Source organism: Salvelinus namaycush, chromosome 41 (assembly GCF_016432855.1).
Source record: "Salvelinus namaycush isolate Seneca chromosome 41, SaNama_1.0, whole genome shotgun sequence".
Taxonomy (NCBI): Eukaryota; Metazoa; Chordata; class Actinopteri; order Salmoniformes; family Salmonidae; genus Salvelinus; species Salvelinus namaycush.
The window spans coordinates 3,372,540-3,388,686 of record NC_052347.1 but is presented as its reverse complement, the minus strand read 5'-3'; the positions used below and the strand labels follow the sequence as shown (position 1 = coordinate 3,388,686).

Here is a 16,147-nt window from a genome sequence, read left to right as displayed (position 1 = left end):
GTTTTACAGCCCTGGTATAGAGCCTGTTGCTTTGGATTGATTTTGCATTTGGGCTCATTTTATCATGACAAGTCTAAGAGGGCCTGCGTGTCTTTTCTAATATACCAGACTGGAAGATCTCTATATATACATTATACCCTAGTCAAGTGGCTCATATGTAACCTTTTAGTTATTTTGTCTTTGACTCTTTCTTGTGTCTACTGAAGAGGCATCTCTTGTTGCATGTTTCTTGCTTTCAATCAGTCACCATTTGCAGTGGTTACTTTTACTTGTTTAAATGTTTTTTGGACAATAAATCATTTTTTTGTTAACAATGGTGTTTCATATCGTTTGTCGAAACAAGTTAAGCTTGTAATTCTTTGGTACGTATTAGTATTCCTAGTAATATCACTAAATCGTCAAGGAACAAGGGATCAAAAAGAGATGTAGGTTGAAAATGTTTTATTCACCCAAAAGCAACATCCCTTGGTTGCCAGCAAGTATTCAAAAGTATGAAACCGAATGGGGCGAGAACACCTCCTAAAACAAAATCTTGTTCTTTTCAAACCAATAATACAATAAAGCACCTAATTCAGTGTTTTTGTTAAATACTTTTCTGTTGCTGATATTGGACACTTGGAAAGTGCTTGACAAAGCATAGCAGTAGTGTGAGGACACAATCACAGTACTTGTAGTGGCATTTAATACATTTAAAACTTTTTAACGTTTATGAAAATGCTGTGATATTTTATGCAGCTTTAACAGCTGTATTCCACTATGATGACCGGTGATAAGGCATTCAATTTCAACTTGTTACAAATCAAAGTCCACAACCATATCATTAACACAATATTGTTAGTATCTACTAATAGTATCTATCTCCAGGTACTTTAAACTAGTCTATTTCCTGAATATCATTGTACCATGTCATGCAGTCACATCCCCTGAGAACCACAGATAGCTGTGTGGGTAACTAAGGCTTTACTAAAGGCACTATCCAACTCCTTCACTACCAGTTAATGGCAACTTGTGTTCGGTTGGCTTTAGACAGGAGCAAACCTTTTTGGTTCCCTTTTGTTCTCAACCAGGCTCCCCTGTCTTACCCTTTTTACTTGGGTATACACTCACCGGTCAATTTCTAAGGTACACAACCCCGTTCATTAAAATGGATCACTCCTACAGACAGTGAGTCTTGTGGCCGAGGCTTGCTATATAAAGCAGGTAGATGGGCATCGAGGCATTCAGTTACTGTTTGATTGAACATTACAATGGGCAACGAGTGCCCTAAGTGACTTTGAGCGTGGTATGATCGTCGGTGCCAGGCTCGCCGGATCCAGTATCTCAAACGTCCGCCTTCCTGAGTTTTTCACACACAACGGTGTCTCGGGTTTACCGAGAAGGGTGCGACAAATAATAAAACATCCAGTCAGCGGCAGTCCTGTGGGCAAAAACAGCTTGTTGATGAGAGAGGGCCACAAACAGTTGGGCCACAAACAGACAAATCACGCCGTAGTACAACAGTGGTGTGCAGAACGGCATCTCGGAATGCACAACTCGTTGATCCTTGTCACGGATGGGCTATTGCAGCAGACGCAATACCGGGTTAAACTCCTATTAGCTAAAAACAAGTGACTCCAGTGGGCATGTCATCACCAACACTGGACAATTGAGGACTGGAAAAACATTGCCTGGTCTGCTGAATCCCAGTTCCTGTTGCGTCATGCTCATGTCAGAGTCAGGACTTGGCATAAGCAGCACGAGTCCATGGACTCATCCTGCCTGGTACAGGCTGGTGTAGGTGGTGTACTGGTGTGGGGAATGTTTTTCCTGGCACATGTTAGGTCCCTTGATACCAATTGAGCAACAAAAGTTTCCGACATCTTGTAGAATCCATGCCCAGAAGAGTTTGTGTTGTTCTGGAGGCAAAGGGGGGTTTGAGCCGGTACTAGATGTATACCTAATACACTGTCCTGTGAGTGATGACTTCAAGGAACCTAGGCCCAACCTCTCAACATATAGGCACTGGAAAACTGGAACAGCAATGTGCCCGCATTGCGCAAAGGGCCCGGTCTTGTCTTTTGGCTGAAGGCCTTAGGCTAGCCCTTCCTCCTTGTCACCTTTTAGTGTTTTATGTACTGTATTTCTTTATTAACAGTTATTTTGCTCCTGAGACAGGTTTTCCCTTTTGTTTTTCCATGATGCTCACAAGATTCTTGCATGATCATATTTGTGCTACATGTCCTTTCCAGCAAATAAACTATCGGAGCAGATTAAACCGATTTTAGGAAGAGCATCCTCTTGCATCTTTCCTTTTCAGTTCCCTCTTATTGTGAGAAATTCTTGTAACTTTACAGCCATCTCCTTGTCAATCGACTCCAAACTACACACCGAACTAATTTTTTCACTTTTTTCCGTCCTTCTGTTTCTTGTGGGGCTTGCAGTTTTGCTCACTGGCTGAACCGTTCCGTGTAGCAAGCAGGACCTGTCCATCATTGCCAAATTGGAGGCTGTAGTCAGTGGCAAGCAAGGGTCTTCCTTGCTCATCCCGCAGACGGGAAAAAACCTCCTGGTACAGACCACTGAGCCGCTGCTTCATTTCCCGGACAGAGCGAAGGTTCTCTGCCTTTTCCTTCAACAGGCGGGCCTTGTGGCGGCATAATCCTTCTACCCCCTCTTCGAGCCCAAACAGGACATCAAGCTTGCGCCGGCGGCAGTTCTGAGCGGCCATCTTGTTTTTGCCCCGCCTGCGAATGTCTCGGATCAGGTTGAGCTGGGCCTCACTGAGACGATGCTTGGTCAGAAGTTCGTTGAACTCCTCCACGGGCAGGTTGACGATGAGATCGTTGGAGAAGGGGATCTTCATGGTGCGAGCCCGGCGCTCATCACGGCCCCAAAGCTTATCGGAAATGTCATGCTCATAGGGTTTGCTGTAACGCGACTTTGGTAGCTTGAGGGAATTTCCCTGCCTGGGAGAGGTGGCCCTAGGCTGGTTGTAGGTATGGTCGTGGCCCACTTGTTCCAGCCAAGGGAGGTTGTTGAAACGCCCAGGCTTCTGGTAGCTTGTGCTGCACATCTTGCTGACTTCTGGGGAGTAGCCTCCCACAGCACCCTCCTCTCGCTCCACAATAACCTCCATGTCAGAGCTGTAGCCCACAGCCCCTTCTTCAGAAAACACAGAAGAGTCAGACGATGAAGAGGACGAAGAAGAGGAATAGGATGCCTCCGAGCCGCTAGGGGATGCAGGGCTGTGGCTGAAGTTCAGAGAAAGTCCAGAGTCAGAGTCTAGCTCCTCCTCAAGTTGGGAGGCCTGTGTTGGGTTGAAGCTCTCCTCCAGAGCCAGGCCCTGGAAGCTAAGCTCATCCAGCAAGGCATCATCCAAGAGGGAGCCGAGTGGGCTAGGCAGGACTGGTTCCTCCAGAAAGAGACTTGACTGAATGGAAGGCATGGGGTTGCCAACTGTGCCATTGAGTGCCAAAGGTAGGGCGCTATCTGTCAGGTCAGATGGGCCAAAGGTCAAGTTAAAGTCAAAGTCCGGTCCGCTGGAGGACTGACTGAGCAGGGCTAGCTGGAGTGGGGCCTCCAGGGGAACACTGCCCCCGAAGCTGGGGTTGAAGGGGTAACTATCCTGGCTGCTTCTGGGCAGGATTGCCTGCTGAAGGCTGACATCCTGGTGAACGGGGTCCATCAAGCTGGAACTCTGAATAGATCCAGATTGCATTACATCTCTGTCAAGGTCCATATCCTTCCAAAATAGTACAAGAAGTTAGATTAGATTTTCTTTTGAATTACTTTCAGGGCAAGGGTATTTCAAAGTTTATACACTTTTCAACATTTTAAATAAATTATGAAGGGGATAAAATCAGAAACCACTTAGGACATACTTCTGGCTCCATGATGGCGAGAATATCATGCCACTGCTGCTCCAAGTCCAGAGAGGGATCCTCGTGGGACGACAGGGGGGACAGAAGAAGCTCTTGGACAGGGGTTGGGTCCTCTCCGCTTGCTTCCCCCAGATCTATGCCAACTGGGTCTGACGGCTAAAAACAGAAACATCACAATGGTCATCCAATGATCAACAAACCTATCAATGGTCATCTCTTACCCTAGTACCATCAAACAAAACAACTGTGCTGTACCTCTGTCTCCTCTCCAAAAGGGAAGGTGTCTTCCAAGAGCCGTAGACATTCCTGGAAGGACATTGAGGACTGAGCTTCCAAGCTGGCAAACTGATGGAGAAGAGAACAGGAGTGAGCAGAGAGCTAACTGGATGGTGACAATGGATCCTTTCTTCTGGGCTGAACTGACACAGATGGTGGAGATGATTAGGCTTTTACAAAACATGTTATGGCAAGAGGGTAAACTAAACAGAACAGCGTGGCTTTATCTGAATAATTTTGTAGTGTGGTATCGAATGTCAATTTCATTTCACTATACTGTATTTCTCCTTAGGTCAAGCAATCTCATGCTCCAGCTATACACCACCGAGGAGTGCAAATGCCTTTGTAATGATATGTGGCTGCCCCTGTTCCCAAAATTAGGTATAGCGGATAAGCAAAGGTTTCAGGTCTCTTCTAACCCGTAGGAGTGCAAGAGATTGGGGTTAGAAACTGCCCTATAAAAGGGAAGGTTTCTGGGTTATGTTGTTATTTTACACACTTGGGAAGACTGTTTCCTATCTCCACCTCATCTACCCCAAACACTCTATCCTGCTTCACGACGCACAGCCAGGATAGAAAACCCATATTTTGTTTCAAGCAACCGAAGTGTTATGCTTTCCCAAAGTGCACCTGTCAGGGCCTCTCAATCGGTCTGTGAGCTGAGGCGGAAAGTTTCCAGTGTTTGGGGAAAGCGGCTCCTATTCCATCTTGTATGCCAGTCTTGCCATGTCTAACATTTCAGCATGTGCGTTTATAACATAATTGAAGCAGGATGTCCAAGTGTACAGGTATACAGTGGGGCAAAAAAGTATTTAGTCAGCCACCAATTGTGCAAGTTCTCCCACTTAAAAAGATGAGAGAGGCCTGTAATTTTCATCATAGGTACACTTCAACTATGACAGACAAAATGAGAGAAAAAAATCCAGAAAATCACATTGTAGGATTTTTAATGAATTTATTTGCAAATTATGGTGGAAAATAAGTATTTGGTCAATAACAAAAGTTTATCTCAATACTTTGTTATATACCCTTTGTTGGCAATGACAGAGGTCAAACGTTTTCTGTAAGTCTTCACAAGGTTTTCACACACTGTTGCTGGTATTTTGGCTCATTCCTCCATGCAGATCTCCTCTAGAGCAGTGATGTTTTTGGGCTGTTGCTGGGCAACACGGACTTTCAACTCCCTCCAAAGATTTTCTATGGGGTTGAGATCTGGAGACTGGCTAGGCCACTCCAGGACCTTGAAATGCTTCTTACGAAGCCACTCCTTCGTTGCCCGGGCGGTGTGTTTGGGATCATTGTCATGCTGAAAGACCCAGCCACCTTTCATCTTCAATGCCCTTGCTGATGGAAGGAGGTTTTCACTCAAAATCTCACGATACATGGCCCCATTCATTCTTTCCTTTACACGGATCAGTCGTCCTGGTCCCTTTGCAGAAAAACAGCCCCAAAGCATGATGTTTCCACCCCCATGCTTCACAGTAGGTATGGTGTTCTTTGGATGCAACTCAGCATTCTTTGTCCTCCAAACACGACGAGTTGAGTTTTTACCAAAAAGTTATATTTTGGTTTCATCTGACCATATGACATTCTCCCAATCTTCTTCTGGATCATCCAAATGCTCTCTAGCAAACTTCAGACGGGCCTGGACATGTACTGGCTTAAGCAGGGGGACACGTCTGGCACTGCAGGATTTGAGTCCCTGGCGGTGTAGTGTGTTACTGATGGTAGGCTTTGTTACTTTGGTCCCAGCTCTCTGCAGGTCATTCACTAGGTCCCCCCGTGTGGTTCTGGGATTTTTGCTCACCGTTCTTGTGATCATTTTGACCCCACGGGGTGAGATCTTGCGTGGAGCCCCAGATCGAGGGAGATTATCAGTGGTCTTGTATGTCTTCCATTTCCTAATAATTGCTCCCACAGTTGATTTCTTCAAACCAAGCTGCTTACCTATTGCAGATTCAGTCTTCCCAGCCTGGTGCAGGTCTACAATTTTGTTTCTGGTGTCCTTTGACATCTCTTTGGTCTTGGCCATAGTGGAGTTTGGAGTGTGACTGTTTGAGGTTGTGGACAGGTGTCTTTTATACTGATAACAAGTTCAAACAGGTGCCATTAATACAGGTAATGAGTGGAGGACAGAGGAGCCTCTTAAAGAAGAAGTTACAGGTCTGTGAGAGCCAGAAATCTTGCTTGTTTGTAGGTGACCAAATACTTATTTTCCACCATAATTTGCAAATAAATTCATTAAAAATCCTACAATGTGATTTTCTGGATTTTTTTTTCTCATTTTGTCTGTCATAGTTGAAGTGTACCTATGATGAAAATTACAGGCCTCTCTCATCTTTTTAAGTGGGAGAACTTGCACAATTGGTGGCTGACTAAATACTTTTTTGCCCCACTGTATATGGTATATGGACATTTATAGTGGCAAGAAAAAGTTTGTGAACCCTTTGGAAATACCTGGATGTCTGCATGAATTGGTCATAAAATTTGATCTGATCTTCATCTAGGTCACAACAATAGACAACCACAGTCTGCTTAAACTAATAACAACCACACAATTATAGGTTTTCATGTCTTTATTTAACACACCGTGGAAACATTCACAGTGCAGGGTGGAAAAAAGTATGTGAACTCTTGGATTTAATAAGTGGTTGACCCTCCTTTGGCAGCAATAACCTCAACCAAATGTTTTCTGTAGTTGCGGATCAGACCTGCACAACGGTCAGGAGGAAATGTGGACCATTCCTCTTTACAAAACTGTTTCAGTTCAGCAATATTCTTGGGATGTCTGGTGTGAACTGCTCTCTTGAGGTCATGCCAAAGCATCTCAATCGGGTTGAGGTCAGGACTCTGACTGGGCCACTCCAGAAGCCGTATTTTCTTCCTTTTGAAGCCATTCTGTTGTTGATTTACTTATGTGTTTTGGGTCGTTGTCCTGTTGCATCACCCAACTTCTGTTGATCTTCAATTGGTGGACAAATAGCCTTACATTCTCCTGCAAAATATCTTGATAAACTTAGGAATTCATTTTTCTGTCGACGATAGCAAGCTGTCCAGGCCATGAGGCAGCAAAGCAGCCCCAAACCATGATGCTCCCTCCACCATGCTTTACAGTTGTGATGAGGTTTTGATGTTGGTGTGCTGTGCCTTTTTTTTCTCCACAGATAGTGTTGTGTTCCTTCCAAACAACTCAACTGCAGTTCCATCTGTCCACAGAATATTTTGCCAGTAGCGCTGTGGAACATCCAGGTGCACTTTTGCAAACTTCAGACGTGCAGCAATGTTTTTTTTGGACAGCAGTGGCTTCTTCGGTGGTGTTCTCCCATGAACACCATTCTAGTTTAGTGTTTTATGTATCGTAGACTCGTCAACAGAGATGTTAGCATGTTCTAGAGATTTCTGTAAGTCTTTAGCTGACACTAGGATTCTTCTTAACCTCATTGAGCATTCTGCGGTGTGCTCTTGCTGTCATCTTTGCAGCATGGCCACTCCTAGGGAGAGTAGCAACAGTGCTGAACTTTGTCCATTTATAGACAATTTGTCTTACCGTGGACTGATGAACATCAAGGCTTTTCGAGATACTTTTTGTAACCCTTTCCAGCTTTATGCAAGTCAACAATTCTTAATCTTAGGTCTTTTGAGATCTCTTTTGTTCGAGTCATGGTTCACATCAGGCAATGCTTCTTGTGAATAGAGTTTTTTTACAGGGCAAGGCAGTTCTAACCAACCTCTCCAATCTCGTCTCATTGACTGGACTCCAGGTTAGCTGACTCCTGAATCCAATTAGCTTTTGGAGAAGTCATTAGCCTAGGAGTAAGCCTACTTTTTCCAACCTACACTGTGAATGTTTTAAATTATGTATTCAATATAGACAAGAAAACTACAATTATTTGTGTGTTATTCGTTTAAGTACACTGTTTGTCTATTGTTGTGATAGATGAAGATGATTGTTGTGACTTAGATGATTTATGCAGAAATCCAGGTAATTCCAAAGGGTTCACATACTTTTTATTGCCACTGTAAGCCTCAGGACTGAGTCCCACCTGATCAGATAAATCCTGTGCAAGTTCTCTATTCGCACGGTCGTAAGAGCGTCCACCATCCCTCCAGATTTCTCTCCAGGTGTCCCCCACCAGCTCCTCCTCCTCTCCCTCCTCAGGCCACTGATGGCGTCCACGATCAGAGTGATCCTGCCAAAGCGTATCTGTATCCTGTGAACACACAATAATAATTGAAATGTTAGGCGAAGCAACGTTATCTGCACCTCCTTATTAAGCATAATAACTATGACATTCAATCATCCATACAATGCCCTATGTATCGTTGTATGTTTGATTTAAGTTATCGCTGTACTATTTTTTAGACGGGACACATGCCAGGGACAAAATGAGGGGATCGGAGCCACCTTGCGTTTTATCTACTATTGTTTAATTTTTCCATGACGGCCCATACATTAGTAGACATTGCATACAAACAGTGGGATGGCTATGAATAGACTTAACCTTTTCCTTAAGTTGGAGCTCAGTGATACCAACTGATCCAGTCATGTCCCTAAACCAGTTCTATATTTGCAGCTGATCCTCTCGCCCTCCACTGAAAGGGACTACTGGAGTTGGGGATGTTGCCCTTTGTGATGCCCCGATTCTACCTTACCGTACAGCGACCTGAGTGAAACTGACTAGCTGGCCTCTCCTTGGCTTTGACACTTTGACTGATTGGAACATTCTGATCTTGTGACCCCTTGAACCGTATTTGACAACATGTTTGACGTCTGACCATGGGTTGGAAACGAAATGATATACTACACGTTAGGAATATTTTGGTAACAGAAAATAACATTTTTAACTGGTTCTCAAGGTTAGAAAATAACGGTTCTGTTCCGGAAGAATAGAGATCACTTTGGTTCCTGGTTCTGTTTCCCTTCCGCCAATTTTTTTTCTCTCTGGTTTTCTGTTCTGTTCCCTGAACTGGTTCCAATCCCTACCTCTGACCATTCCCTGAGGCCTGTGGTCCTGCTACTCTGGCATCTTTGGGTAAATGTGTACCTGAATGTGACTGGAAGGGATTGCACAGCATGTTTTCCTCAAGCATAAGCACAACATGAGAAGTGTTGGGTAAGGGGGGTGTGAGGCCAAATGCAGCAGCTCTGGACAGATTTGGGCAGTGGATGGGGTCCATGGGGCTATGTGTAGAGTGCTCTGAGTATAGGGCTATACATATACATGCACCTGTCTGAAGAGGTCATATACTACTAGCCCAAGTCAGTAAACAAGCGTTGCGAAACCAAAGGTATAACTGTGTGCTAGAATGATGCCACCTCGTGTTACAAAACAAACAAGCTGTGGTCACAGGGCCAATGTTCTGATTGTAACATAACTACAAAGCTCTGAGTGCTATTTGAGCTCTGAGTCCAAGTTTCCAAGACAAACATCTGTGGTTTACAGCAGAGCTGGCGAGTCAATACTGATGTTGTCAGTTTGCCACCTTCCACAATATTGACGTCACAATATTACTGCCCTGAGATGCTCAGATAGATGAACTTGGCAGCATTTGTGTTTCATTGAGCAAGTCAAGGTAATAGAGCAGAGATGAGTTGTAATAGAACTGAATAACAAGTCTGGGAAGTTAAGACCAATTATAGCACTTGGCCTTAGGAGAGGTCCTTGGCCCCTCTGTACGAATGCACAGAGAGAGGGGAGGGCAACGGTTTCACAGAGCACTATCCCAGAAGAAGCTTAGTTGACTTTTCTCCTCTCACATAATACTGTAGGACTGGTTATGTCTGGCACGTTAGCCATGTCCAGCCTAGCCTTGTAACAATACCAACACCTATAAGAGGGGGAGATGTGGTGGCATGCCCCAGACCCAGACGGTACCACACATTGCTGCCATCATATGATGCAGCTGGAGTTGAAAAATACAGCCCAGCTGTCTCGGTGCGGTTGCTGCTTCACTGATGAGTTAGTCCGGGTGAAGATCGTTATCAGGGACACTTAGATCCTTGGAAGGAACTAAGAGTATCAGTATGTCTGAATCGTTACATCACGATTGCAGCACCTAACTTGGTCTCAGATGCTCATTTCAATATCACTTACTGGAATCTGGGTCGACCCAGAAAGCATAACCATCTATGGTAGTAAGAGCCTCAAGAATATATATTTTTAACTATGTTACAAAATATTTGTCAACAGGACTGTATTCATGGGGGGTTGGTGGAAAACATGAGGCATGTACATTTTAAACTGAGTACCAGTTAGCAATGCCAAAAAACATGCCCTCCTGTCCAGAAATAGCCAACAGGGCTACACGTCCAGTCTGAACTTTATACTTGGTCAACTGTGACAGTGGACATGCCAAATGACACCACTTTCTCTGCCCTGAGAGTGGCTTCTGATTTGGGAGGCTAAACCTAAAGCCTCCGGTGTCTGTGGATGTCTGCAGTCATCGTGGTTGAGACTGGGTACGCAGTCAAATAACCCAAAAGACCAGAAGCCAGGAGATGGCAATGACACGCAGAGGACTAAAACAAAACACCTCCCATACTTTCCCCAATCCAAAACAAGCTCATTATGGAGTGTTGATGAGTCCGGTGTAGGGTGCATACTCAGGCATGTTGCCAAGCAGATATACTGTATATTTAGACCCTACAGTGACTGAAAACTCCCTACACTCCCAAAGTGACTAATATTCTACCTCAGTGCTAAATGAAAGTGATTTTGGAATTCCCTTTCAAGGTCTAGGTTAGAGCAGTAAAAGTTGTCCCCTGTGTTTGCAATATTCAACAAATGGAGAGTAAATAAATAAATACATGTTTTAACTGTAATATTTTAGGTATCTTCCGATACATTTATTTCCATAGTAAAATCAAGTATTATTGTGATTGCACTTCTAAATATGATTGGCGTATAAATACAATTAGCCTACACGGAATGTGTGTACTTCTACAGTTTATTCCTACATCAAATCTGCTGGGCTTCGATGGGTATGGAAAGCTGTATGTATGGGGCAAGACTGAATAGCCAGTGGCTAAAGTGGGACACATTTCCAGTCACACATCCCTCTCTGGCCTACTTTCCTCTGACACAGAGTAGCCTGGGCCCCGGCCAACGCGCCCCTCACAGTTAGTGGACCATATCAACAAGCAGCTCTCCCTCAGCTGTTGGAAAAACAAGGGGAAGTCCAGCCAAGCTTTTGGCATGCTGCTGCACTCACTCCCCGCGATTCTGTCATTCAATGCCCAACACTGTTGCTCAATGAGTGTTTCGGGTTCCAAAACAAAGGCTCGAACAAAAGTGAGCACATGCTAAAACATAATGACGGGGTTGTGACTTGAGTTAATTGTAATTTCTTACAATTACTCAAATGTAACTGTTGCAATACAGTTGGATATCCACACTTATCAAGAATAGACTGGATAAAACAAGACTGTCGATATCTTTCCTGTCTTTAAAGTGATTTGTCGTATTTTCAAGTTCAGCAAGTCCTCCGAGAGTAAATATTGACTACTAATGACCTAAATGGTTTGCCTCGTCATATTGGTCATGATACTAATGCTATTGAAATCTGAAGAGGTCAGCCCACCAAACATCATGCCAAATATACAATCCCCAGGAACTTTATTACTAGAATAAAACAAATGTTATAACAGGAAAAATGTGTCACTTTAAGGCCTTCCCACCCTGTGCGTCGGATTCAGTCTTTTACGATTATTACATGCCACACTGTGAGATGTTACCAAATTAGGTTGTATGATTTGCTTCAGTTTTGTCGTCACATTTCTGCGATTGGCTTGAGAGGTTACGTCAGCCGACGTAGGCTTGGCCAACCACAGCGGTGTATTTGATCAGCACATGTGCCAGCAGTGCAAGCCTCTTTCTATGCTTACGCACGAGTGAATTGAACGTGTGTGTCTGCTAATTGTTTTCACATACAAACTTTTTACACGTCAGAATCAAATATGCGTCCCCAAAAAAACATGGCCACTGTGGTAAAACGTTTATTTTGAGTTGCGATTTTGTTTATTTATCAAAATCCAATTAGCTAGCCCGATTTTTCTGATGTCATGTAAAAGATGAAAGATTATTCGAGAAATCGTTCTTCTTGCAAAGCATGTAAACGTTGAAATCAAACTATTATATTAATCTGACACTTCAATCATGTTATTGTGTGCGTACTCCGTGTCCTGGCTGTGTTCCTATTGGTCGGGCACGGGGATTGGCTCGTAAACACCAGCCCACACTACACGATAAAGGCTCAACACTTTGTCAGAGCCTACGACTGCACATAAGTGGCACTTCATCGGCAGACCTAGACCCTGTCGCACAACAACCGGATGTTCCGGTTTTCAGGGGAAATGGAAAGAGCCTGTGACAAGACTTCCTCTTGTGGGCGTTAACAAGGCGACACTCCATCTTAACTCCTCCTCCACATTTACTTGATCAGTGCAGAAGGGAACCTCCCCCAACATTTTTTCCACTTTCTCGTCAAGACCAGTATGTAAAGGATCTAATTTCAGGCATGTCTTTTACGCCTGCTAAGTTATGTTAGACACACTGAATAAGCCAAGACGTCTGACAATCGTTTACGACCAGTCACTTATTCTGAAAAGTAACCTACACTTCATTCTTGACTTGCAATCTTAGATCCATTCTCTAATGCTGTAAATTAAGGGAGTTATAAATAGTAAATATCTCGCCTTGTGTGCATCGCAATCTCTTAGTTATGCAGGTTTGAAATTAACAGCATGTTACAGCAAATACAACCAGGAACCTTTCGCTTGCTTGAATCCGAGGAGGGTGGGAATCCCCACTGTGTTTCCCGAAAGGCTGTTTTCATACAAGGGTGTTCTTCTCTCCCAGTTAAGCCTCCTTTTTTATAGTGATCTCAGCCTCCGGTAAATCCTGCCCTTGATCCCTAATGATATATGACCGGTGTATCACTTGCCTTCTGTAAATCAACAGTTTGATAGTTGCCTAATTGAACACACTTCCCCAGTGGCAGAGTCTTGGACTGATTTGCAGTAATGTAGTTCCCTATTGTGAATTCATTTGTTTAAGGCACTGCATTGTATTTGAACATTGAATAAGCTCTGACACAGCCAATTCTCTTGAACACCACTCTATGCTGCCACTGGTCTTACTGACATAGAGTGTAGAAGAGTTCACCATAGTTTACCTCTTCATAGAGATCCTCATCCTTATCCTCCTCCTCATGGCTTCTTCTTAGAAGGGGCGCCACGGTGTTCGGACTGTCCTCTCTGATTGGCCCATATTCCGACTCCAGCGACCCCGCCACCACGCTTGACCTCATGACCGACCCCACCTGGTCAACTGCATGAACCTCCAACCCACCTGCACCTCCCTCCAGGGGGGCTGGCTGGCCAGGAGCCCCCACCACCAGGGCATCAGGTTCGCGCCGCACCAGCCAGGTTTCTAGCTCCGAGCTGGGCACCCGGAGGCGGTCCAGGGAGCGGACCCAGCCCAGAAGCCTCCGGGCTGTGAAGAAGCCGTCCAGGTCTACACTCTTGGGGTGGAGGTCCTGGCCGTCCAGCTGGTTGTGGAACTGGGTCTGGGTGAGGGCTGAGGTGGGGCCCAGGATCATCTCGTGCGAGGGGGGCAAGTAAGAGCCCACATCTACTCTGATGCCAACCAGGCTGAGCAGGATGGCTACTTGGATCAAGCCCTCTGTGAAATATTTCTTCAGACACATCATGTCTTGTCTTCAGAGTTTTACAGGGTGAGTGCAAGAAATGAGGGAAAGGGAATGGAGACGTGGTGGGTGGCAAAATGCCAAGTGTAAGCCTCAGAAGACGTATTGTCTGTTGATGGGTTATCTATAGCTTCAAGTCAATGTAATAAAGAGGCAAAATAAAGCTATTTAGGATACACCAAAATAGACACTATGGTGAGATGAAAAAGTGATGTATCCTCTCCTCTTCACTCTTCCAAATATCGTTAAATCCTATACGGACAAACACAACATGAAAGAATAAAGTTAGATAATACAATTAATTGATTAGTTATTTCAAAAGAATATCACATTGAAAAGACAATTCATAAAATAAAAAGTAGTGAATCCAACATAATTGATGAAATAGCAGAGGAAAAGGCTGCTGAATTGAACACCATAAGATCAGGGCCGCTTCCAGGCATAGATCAGGGTTGCTTAGGGCCTACGGCCGCTAGGGGGCCCATAACCCAAAAATATATATTTTTTTATTAGTAGTTAGTCTAGCCAGCTATCTAAACTTGTAGTAATCATGGCTGAATACTGACTGGGCACGTGGGCCTGGACCTCCATGGGGCCCCCAATGATTTTGTTAGTCATTTTCACTCCCGAAATTATATTAATATGCCTAAGTCATTATAAAATGTGTAGAATTGCATGAATGTGCTTTAAAACTGCAGAAATGTCTCTCCACCCCATGGCAAAATGTGTAGAATTGCAGGAAAATTTCCAAGAAACAGATTTTTTTCTATGCCCCATGGCAAAATGTGTAGAGTTGCAGGAAATTAACTTAAAAACGAATAAATGTCTCTCCACCGTTAAGACTGGGGCCACTAAAATGTTTTGAGCGAGATGGGAGGCCACCCAACCAAATCGTGCTTCGGGGCCCCAAAGGGCTTAAGTGTGCCCTATATACGATTATTGTATACTTGATGACCCAAAGCGAATTTAAAAAAAATATTCCTAAAGATAACAAACAGGGGAGTGTATTTATTATCAACAGATACCAGTGACTTCACTTCCACTTACTTCCTTCTATTCGTTCTAGAAGTTGTTTGGTACAGTAGTTAGCGCCAGGGCGGCTACTAGACACACAGTGGTAATCACACTGTTACCCGGGAAATAACAAGCATATTCTGCCAATCAATGGCTCAATGAATAACTTGACAACGCATTACTTCGGTAACTGTAGGCAACTATTTGTAATGTATTACGCCATGTAAATAAACAGGTGACCAATGTTATTCTGCTAGATGTTTTCAATAGGCATGTCTATTGCAGTTGTTCCTGCATGTAACATGTCACATGAGGAGCCCGTTCAACCAAAAATTGATTAAATTACTGAATTTGAACCTGTCTGACAGGGAGAACGTGGATCATTTAACCTGTAGGCTACTTCATCAAAGGGCACTGAACGACCCCGCGAAATCATTAGAAGTTATTTTGAAAATATCTGGAATTATGTATGAACGTCAAGGATCTAAAAACCGTTGACAGTAATTGTTCACCCTCATTCTTCAGAAATGTTCCACTTTTATTGGCAAATAGAAATGGGTCGAGCAACTGAATATCCCATGTAAAACTGTTATCAACTGTCCCATAAACTCCACTTCATCTCAATTTAAGGTATACAATGTGTATAGCCTGTTTACATATTTACTTACAGTAATAACACCCATATTAGGCCTACATAACTGCCAAATAACACAAACAAGTGTAGGAAATGTTAGTTTCCTGGTTTGACTCTCTTACCGGAGTATGGAGACAGAAGTTGACAAAAATGGGCACATCAGTGGAAACGCAGCAAGCCCAATCCTTTTGGAAGATTTTGTATTATGACTCTAAATCAGAGAGTGAAGAATTTTAAAACATGCTCAGTTCACGGAGCCGTTCGCTGTCTCCTCCCTACATGACGTAAAGCCTACCATTTCACTTTTCTGTTTTCTATAACTCCGCGGCGTCAAAAAACATACCCCCCTATAGGCTATACCGCCCATCTATATCAACCCTGCCAAATCAACTGAACACACACACACACACACACACACAGCCACACCGTCCGCAGGCTCCAAAGTAGAATATCCTACTGTCTGTCTGTCAATCCATCCATATGTGCATTGCTGCCATCTGCCGTGCTAGAACGAACTAGAACAGAAAGACATCCACGCTGCTAATCCAGACGAGCCTCGCAACATGGTTTGAATCACATATTTTTTTTAATAAAGTAGGCTATCACTTGTAACAAGAGTAGGTCATTTATGACATATTCTATACACATGAGATTA

The 16,147-nt window shown here is 43.9% G+C and overlaps 1 protein-coding gene across 1 annotated transcript; it reads right to left on the bottom strand.

Moving 5' to 3' along the window:
• Positions 1-426: 426 nt before the first annotated feature.
• On the bottom strand, positions 427-15,929 carry LOC120034046 (endoplasmic reticulum membrane sensor NFE2L1-like). The gene is made up of 6 exons (XM_038980446.1): positions 15,615-15,929; positions 13,311-14,096; positions 8,180-8,347; positions 4,116-4,205; positions 3,861-4,016; positions 427-3,721 (listed from the first exon to the last, which is right to left on the bottom strand). Exons 2-6 carry the CDS (start codon positions 13,845-13,847, stop codon positions 2,381-2,383), a joined length of 2,292 nt encoding a protein of 763 aa, XP_038836374.1. The 5' UTR covers positions 13,848-14,096; positions 15,615-15,929; the 3' UTR covers positions 427-2,380.
• Positions 15,930-16,147: the final 218 nt, after the last annotated feature.

Excerpts from the sequence above, each read along its gene's own strand:
- LOC120034046 (XM_038980446.1), bottom strand. The coding sequence starts at position 13,847 with ATGATGTGTCTGAAGAAATATTTCACAGAGGGCTTGATCCAAGTAGCC. Across the intron at positions 4,206-8,179 it reads CACAGGATTTATCTGATCAG|TTTGCCAGCTTGGAAGCTCA; the intron begins GTGGGACTCAGT and ends CTTCTCCATCAG. Across the intron at positions 4,017-4,115 it reads CTTTTGGAGAGGAGACAGAG|CCGTCAGACCCAGTTGGCAT; the intron begins GTACAGCACAGT and ends TTCTGTTTTTAG.